At 50.5% G+C, this 7,884-nt stretch overlaps 3 protein-coding genes across 3 annotated transcripts; all 3 read left to right on the plus strand.

Moving 5' to 3' along the window:
• Positions 1-1,048: 1,048 nt before the first annotated feature.
• On the plus strand, positions 1,049-4,068 carry HO173_010806 (uncharacterized protein; the record flags this gene model as incomplete). Its single annotated transcript, XM_037312691.1, has 4 exons — positions 1,049-1,491; positions 1,539-1,873; positions 1,928-3,891; positions 3,943-4,068. The coding sequence occupies 4 exons, from the start codon at positions 1,049-1,051 to the stop codon at positions 4,066-4,068; spliced, it is 2,868 nt and encodes a 955-aa protein (XP_037160539.1).
• Positions 4,069-4,102: 34 nt separating this feature from the next.
• On the plus strand, positions 4,103-5,698 carry HO173_010807 (uncharacterized protein; the record flags this gene model as incomplete). Its single annotated transcript, XM_037312692.1, has 2 exons — positions 4,103-4,111; positions 4,970-5,698. 2 exons carry the CDS (start codon positions 4,103-4,105, stop codon positions 5,696-5,698), a joined length of 738 nt encoding a protein of 245 aa, XP_037160540.1.
• A 1,154-nt stretch (positions 5,699-6,852) lies between these two features.
• On the plus strand, positions 6,853-7,643 carry HO173_010808 (uncharacterized protein; the record flags this gene model as incomplete). The annotated part of the gene is made up of 4 exons (XM_037312693.1): positions 6,853-6,955; positions 7,009-7,230; positions 7,297-7,514; positions 7,572-7,643. The coding sequence occupies 4 exons, from the start codon at positions 6,853-6,855 to the stop codon at positions 7,641-7,643; spliced, it is 615 nt and encodes a 204-aa protein (XP_037160541.1).
• Positions 7,644-7,884: the final 241 nt, after the last annotated feature.

A 7,884-nucleotide genomic window follows, 5' to 3' on the forward strand; every position in this document is an offset into this window, starting at 1 on the left:
CAACGTCGACGTCTGGTATCCGCCCTCTCTGAAGCTCATGCGAGGGATGAAAAGGCCATATTTCGGAGACGTCGAGGTCGTTGGATTCTTCGTTGAAGCAGAAGGATGGACAGAGACCCTCTATTGCAGAAATTCAAGGGCTGAGAAGGATCTGGGTGTTCGAGTAATAAATTATACGTATGACAGGCAATGGAGAGTTTAAGATGGAGAGAGGAAAGTCCCGTTGTTTTAGTATTGACCGAAGCCTTTCAAAAGATGCCTTAGCAGTCTGCATGGGCCCTTGTTAGCGGGTTTAGCCAATCGAAAGATGCGACAAGAGCTCAGCTTCCTTGGCTTGGCCTCGTCGTGGGTAGCTAGCTCTGGGTTTTGCCATCTTATCCACGGGGAAGGGCAACCCGTCTGCGGCTAGAGAAGTGACAGCAGGGTTGCGCTACCTCATGGTAGATTAGAGTTCGTAAATCTACCGATAATCGAGATTGTGTCAGAGCTGCCTTGCTGTCTGCACGTTTTTTTATCTTATCCTGTAAAGCTACACAGTCCATAATATGAACTTTGGTGGTTCCTGCTCTGGAGATTGAGACGGGCAACTTTTCTTGCCAAGCCCTGCATTGATCGACGGCGGGCACTAGAAATACTCTAGCGGCGGACCGGCATCAACGCCAAGCCGAAATGCATTTGGCGGCGACCCCAATCGGGCCTTGATTTCCAATGCACCGTTACTACAATCACTTCGCTCCTGTGGCCTAGCCATTCATCCTGACCTCACTTCGAATCACCAGCTGCCTGCTTTCCCTCAAAACCTGCAGAGCTTCAGCTTCCTGCAGCTCCCAAGTCGGCCCCCACATCGCAGAGGATCGCACCACGCTCCTGTACTCAGTACATCAATCTCGCAACTAGTGTTGTCATTCTGTGAGGTCGTCACCGGTGCATTCATCAATCGGCTGAAGCCCCCCACCACATCTCCCGTGAAGCTGGCGCATCCTTCAAACTGGCGAGCGCGGCGGCAGCCGGCTTCCTGGGCCGGTCCTCAGCAGGAAACAACAGCTCTATGCGAGGGCTCGTCCAGTTCATAGCCGACCTCAGAAATGCTAGAGCAAGGGAGTTGGAAGAGAAGAGGATCAATAAAGAGCTAGCAAATATCCGGCAAAAGTTCAAGGATGGAAATCTGAACGGGTATCACAAGAAGAAATATGTGTGCAAACTGCTGTACATATACATTCTAGGATGGAATGTCGACTTCGGACACCTCGAGGCTGTCAATTTGATCAGTGCGAACAAGTACAGCGAGAAGCAGATCGGATATTTGGCCGTTACGCTGTTTCTGCATGAACAGCATGAGTTGCTTCATCTGGTAGTGAACAGTATAAGGAAAGATTTGCTGGGGCACAATGAGCTATTCAATTGTTTGGCGCTGCATGCCATTGCAAACGTCGGCGGGCGGGAGATGGGCGAGGCTTTGAGTGGGGACGTACATATGTTGCTGATATCACCGTACGTATGGGATGAGAGAACAAGGGGGCAACGGCTGACGGAAGTAGGACATCGAAATCGTTCGTCAAGAAGAAAGCGGCTCTAACACTACTACGGCTGTATCGGAAGTACCCAGGCATCGTGCAGCAAGAATGGGCCGAGAGGATCATCTCGCTGATGGATGATGCGGATATGGGCGTGTGTCTCTCGGTCACCTCGCTTGTAATGGCGTTGGCTCAGGATCAGCCGGACCAGTATAAAGGTGGATACGTCAAGGCAGCACAACGTCTGAAAAAGACTGTGGTGGACAACGACATTGCGCCGGACTACCTATACTACAAAGTGCCTTGCCCGTGGATTCAGGTGAAGCTGCTACGGTTGATGCAGTATTATCCGCCCTCAGGTTCGCACCTTTGAATTCTTCAAGCATTGGTTACCATTGCTAACACCAGAGTAGAGGATACTTACGTCCGAGGCCTGATACGAGAGTCGCTACAACAGATCCTACACGAAGCAATGCTCATGCCGAAAAACGTACAGCAAAACAATGCGCAAAATGCGGTCCTTTTCGAAGCCATCAACCTCGTCATACATCTAGACACAGAACACAATCTGATGGTGCAGATATCCTCAAGGCTAGGGAAGTTCATACAATCACGCGAAACCAACGTCAGGTATCTGGGACTTGACGCGATGACCCACTTTGCTGCTCGAGCTGAGACACTGGATCCAATTAAAAGGCATCAGAATATCATTATCGGGTCACTACGAGACAGAGACATTAGTGTCAGGCGGAAAGGTCTCGATCTGCTTTACAGCATGTGTGACCCTTCAAATTCTGAACCCATAGTCAACGAGCTTCTGAAGTATCTACAAAGCGCAGACTTTGCTATCCGAGAAGAGATGGTACTCAAAATAGCGATTCTGACCGAGAAATATGCCACAAACATCCAGTGGTATGTGGACATCTCGTTGCGGCTGATCGCAATGGCTGGTGATCATGTCAGCGACGAGGTATGGCAACGTGTGATCCAAATTGTCACCAATAACGAAGAGCTTCAAGTCTATGCGGCGCAAAACATTCTGAACTACGTCAAAGCGGAGCAATGTCACGAGACCCTGGTCAAGATTGGAGGTTATCTGTTAGGGGAATTCGGCCATCTGATCGCAGATACAAAGGGCTGCAGTCCTATCGAACAATTCTTAGCTCTCCAGACGAAGATGCAGGGTTGCTCCTCAAGCACGAGAGCTATCCTCCTCTCTTCCTTTATCAAGTTCGTTAATCTTTTCCCGGAAGTTAAAACGCAATTACTGGTCGTCTTCAGGGCTTACAGCCATACGCTAGACTCGGAGTTACAGCAAAGAGCTTGCGAGTACCTCACTCTTGCAACACTTCCCACGGACGACCTTTTACGAACAGTTTGCGATGAAATGCCGCCCTTCCCAGAACGTACATCGGCCCTCCTTTCACGACTTCATGGCAAGCACGCTGGCACAAGCGACAAGCGGACATGGATAGTAGGTGGCAAAGACGCAAACACCGACTCCAAAGAAATCCTTCTGACCCAATCCACTGGCCTCAAACGATCCTTCACGCCCACAGCGAATGGTGCTCTCTCCAACGGTACCCCGACCCCCACCACCAACGGCACGAACGGCAGCACCACCAATGGCAATACACACGGCCTTGAGGACCTCGACATGTCCTCAGGCCCCTCCCAACCTCCTCCCAACCTCGCTTCGGCGGCCCACCTCTCTCCCGGCTGGGAACCGGGCTACCGTCGTCTTCTCTTCATTGCCGAATCCATTCTCTATGAAGACGCTCAATTCCAGCTCGGTCTCCGCTCCGAATATCGTGGCGCTATGGGCTGTCTCATTCTCTACTTTACCAATCGCTCTCCTTCCGCCATTGGCTCATTTACAACTACCCTTGACAATCCTAACCCAGCAGATCAACTACGCATCGATACGAAAAGTGCACCGGATAATTCGATACAGCCGGAGGGCCAAGCACAACAAACAGTCATGTTTGAAGCTAAAGGCGTTTTCTCTCTCCCTCCAACAATACGCATATCTTACCTAGCCGGCGCCTTACAAGCCTTTACTCTGCAATTGCCTGTCGTAATGCACAAATATATGGACGCAGCCGACTTATCCGCCGATGATTTTTTCAAAAGATGGCGACAAATAGGCGGTGCGCCGCGTGAAGCTCAACGTGTCTTCGGTCTAAAGGATGGCGGTGGGCGAGGAAAGGCGATGGGTGACGCAGAGTGGACGAGAAAAATGGCGGAGGCGTTTGGATGGGGAATCCTGAAAGGAGTGGATCCAAATGAGAGAAATGTGGTCGGTGCGAGTGTCTTGCATACTGGGGTGGGAAAATTGGGGTGTCTGCTGAGGCTGGAACCGAATTGGGATACTCAGGTGAGTGACACTGTTTTCTCAAAAGTAGAGGAATAATGCTAATTGTAGTAGCTCTACCGCATCACGATACGAGCGACTGATGAGAGCGTCCCACCTGTGCTAATGAAATTCATGGAGGAGACGTATTCGATGGGAGTGGAAAGGGAAAATAAGGACCATCGTGTCACTCTCGACTAGGTGAAGCGACGCATTGAACGAGAGAAACTGACGCATGGACATTGTACGTATGGTAAGAAAGCATGGGCATTTAAACTGTCACTCGAGTAGCATTCACGATATCTTAGGGCATGTACATAGTGAACGGCATGGTTCGATACAGGCTTCACATGCCAACCACCATCCCCGCAACTTCGCAGTACATTAACCTGATTCGGTGTCGTCTCAGAGTCTTCACAAGAGCCTGACAACACTACTTCGAGAGTCTGTCAATCACTCGAACATAATGAAACCCAGCTTCATGCAACATAGATCCAGGATTCACTAGGGTCACGCTTCATTCCCAATGAGTCGCATGTGCATTAACATTCATTCTATAAGTCCGTGAATTTGCTTCAGGCACTAGGTAGTATTTAAACCCCCTACATTTCCTACCTCCGTTCTTCTCTTCTCTTTCACATACCATCCATCTATCGATGGCCTTTTATACTATTACTCCTTCTCTGCTATTCTTTTTTCATGTATTAACACGTCCTCGCATGATCTTCTCTATATCTATATATCATATACGTCGCACATACGGGGAGACGAAACCTCAGATTCTGCCTCCGTCCCACCAAGAAGCCGCGCGAAGGCTTCTTCCTTGGCTCGGGTTTGTTCGTTACACACCACCGTTGGCTTGCTCTGGTTGTAGTGCTGACAACTGTTGAGCACTTGGGCAACGGGTAAGAGACTTTCAGGCTGAATCGTCAAGCGTCTTTGCTTACTGCGAGCCGTAAAGGCGAACAAGCAGAGAACGGTATTCCCTCTAGTGCTACTTTGTCTAAGGGGGCCGAGCCCGCGCTGACACGACCAACAGAGGCTGATGCATCAACCTTCATGAGCCAGAAACCCGTCCTATTATCTACTGAGACTGAAGTAGCTGTCACCGTCGGACGGCCCGAATGCAAAATTCGTCGCGACCAACACGCAGTTTCCGACATTCTTAGGAACCATCCACGGAATCTCCATCGTCGATCTCCTGATCTGCCGTCCCAACGAACAGGGTACCCAGTCCATCGAGGCTGTGACAATCTTCACCACAGATGAAAGTGACAACAACCATATGCTGTGGACTCTGAAGCACTACCTCGGCTTCATCCTTCATGGCCGCAGAAGGAACAACGCCTGTGTGTTCAAGAGGCAGAGAGAAACGAACAACCGGCCGGGGCAAGAGGAGGAGGCGCTCAAAGACCGGACCTTGGCCGCAGGGAGCACGGCTGAGCAGGCAATCTCCCAAAGACAGCATGACGTTGTCGGAGACCGGCTTGAGGGTGCGGTCGGAGATCTCCGACAAGTGAGACCAGAGAGGCAAGACGCCATCGGTGCTCGGGGGCTTTTGCGCACCGGACTCCAAGCCGAGAGGGCTGAAACCGAAGAGCTCGAGGCCGTCGTCGTAGGACCGTGTACATCTACAGCCTCGTCAGTTCTTTGCCGAATACAAAGTCCCAGGCCAGCAGCGATATGTGCGCTCGCTCCAGACACAGCCGTTGATGGGGAAGAGGAGGACGGGAAAGGGAAGGAGGTCGAAGTCAAATCTCACGATTCAAAACGGGTTCTGCGCAGACTATATTCACGTATCTATCGCCATCTAAGATCCTGCGCAATTTGAAAGCATTCGCACAACCCGGACATTCCCGACCGCGCCAGAACCCTGCTCCGAGGCCCGCAGCATAAACCTGGACAGCGAAAGCGAAAGAATGACTCGACTCGCTTTTGGGAGTCAAGCCGCACGCTATCTCCAGCTAATAAGCGGCGATATCCGTACTGTATCGTGACGAAGCACGAGGACTTCGGTACCGTCATCGTGAAGCGACAGGGCGTACCAGGAGTGCAGGCCCAGCCGGAGAGGATGGGTGGGAAGAGGGTGGAGGGGAGGAGGGCCAGCTCATACGACCATCACAGACATGGCTGATTCGATGACTGCACAGCCAAGCTAGATACCAGTTATGCAGCCGTCTTTGTGTTATCAGGTGATGAATGAATATGGCTATGTCTTGCCAGATAACAATTGTTCAATCATCTATGGACCCAAGGTTGGCATTCAAGATCTCGCCAATCTGATAAGACATCAGCTAGTTAATGCAGCCTGCGTTTTTCGATGGTAATCAAACTTTTAATGTCAATACGTTATCATATAGCCGCTTACTTCTAGAGAGAAACCATTTTCATCGATGAAGCTACCTTCCTGACCCTCTTCAAGCTTCCAGAGACAGGTTGGGAATGTTACTCTATAGATCTAGACGACATCACCGGAGTACATCACGTCATTCGAGAGGCTTCTCGCCAAACAATCTTGCTATTGATCAGTTTGTCAAACTCTAACTTCTGCATCATCAAGAGAGCGACGCTGGAGTCGAGCTCCTTCGTGTCAACGAGCCGTCCGAACCTTGAATACTCTATCACCGCTCTACACTTTTCACACCCAAGGATTTCTTTCTCTACCAGATGCAGATGATGATAACGATTCTGAGTACATTGAGAACAACCCAAAAACCACAACATAAGAAGTAGTCCATGAAAAATCACCATTCACACCTTTAGATAGGGCCCATTCTGTTTACTTCGCAACCAAACCTTTCCCGAAAACATATATAAATATGAATATCTTCCAAGATAGACAGCGCAAGGTATACGAGACTAATTTCTCGGATATCACGCCGTCACAGCTTGAAGTGATGACCAGCAACATGGCAGACCTCTTGCTCCTAGTCTTCCGCATTGCTGTCATCCTCCTACTGTTCACCGCCTGGGACCGTATCTTACATGACACAGTCGATACAGTTGATCACGCCACGCAAGACGGCAGAATCCGGGTGCGCAGATGGCATCCAGATGGCCAGGAATCTCCAAGGAGAACTGGAACGAGGTAACCACCGTCCGAGACAATGCCCAGACCATACTCACCCGAGAATTAGTCAGGGGATGCCGGTGATGCAGCTCCCACGATGCAAGCGGCAAGCCTAGATTGGAAGGACGATGTTCGTCAATGGTACGGCGAGAGATCCGACAAAGTGATCGTGGTCATCTACGTTGTCTGGAATTCCGCCTTTGCACTGATGAGCCAATACAGCCACGTTGTGCGGCCTACACCGACGCGCTTGACGACTGACTGCAACATTAAAAATCAAAGGGCCCCGGATCGTCAGTGGATGGGAACAATGCCACTACGACACCCGCAACTTTAGCGCGACCTTGTGCGTAATCCAGACGGTGGTACCATCAGCCTGGCCCCCAAAACCATCACCCTGAAGTGCAGCAAAGCCTTTTTCGAGACGCAGAAGAGTGGGGTACATGAGTTTGCAAAAGCTTTCTGTAGGGTGAGCGACGAAGTTGGGTTCTCACCGAGGGTTGAAATGTACTTCAAGATAGAGATGGCGACTATGTACCCATGCGGAAACGCCCTTGTCGCTGAAAAGATTCGGCAGGTTAGTCTCCACTGCTCATCTTATTAGAGCGGTAACTAATACTGAACTTTTATCTAGTTTGAGTCTCCGACGATGTTGAGGTTTTGGGAGCAGCTGGACTTCCCAGCGAACTTGGCAGGCTTGGAATGATAATTCAGGGCACAATGATTACGGGCCCCACCGCTGCCCAACTTCAAAGGTAATTGCCAAGGCGTTGTCGTCCTACCCAACGGCAAGGTGTCTGTCATTGTGTCCGATGTCCGGCTTTGTGCTGGTCTCGGCGATCAGATTCCCCAAATTCGATACGGATGTTGCGAAGGCCAATGCTGGCATCGAGAAGTACAATGTGGTTAGTTTTTGGGTCGGGCTTATTGAGAACCTGTATCCGACT

The sequence above is a fragment of the Letharia columbiana genome (assembly GCF_014066305.1).
Source record: "Letharia columbiana isolate WasteWater2 chromosome Unknown Sc0000052_s0, whole genome shotgun sequence".
In the NCBI taxonomy this organism is placed as follows: Eukaryota; Fungi; Ascomycota; class Lecanoromycetes; order Lecanorales; family Parmeliaceae; genus Letharia; species Letharia columbiana.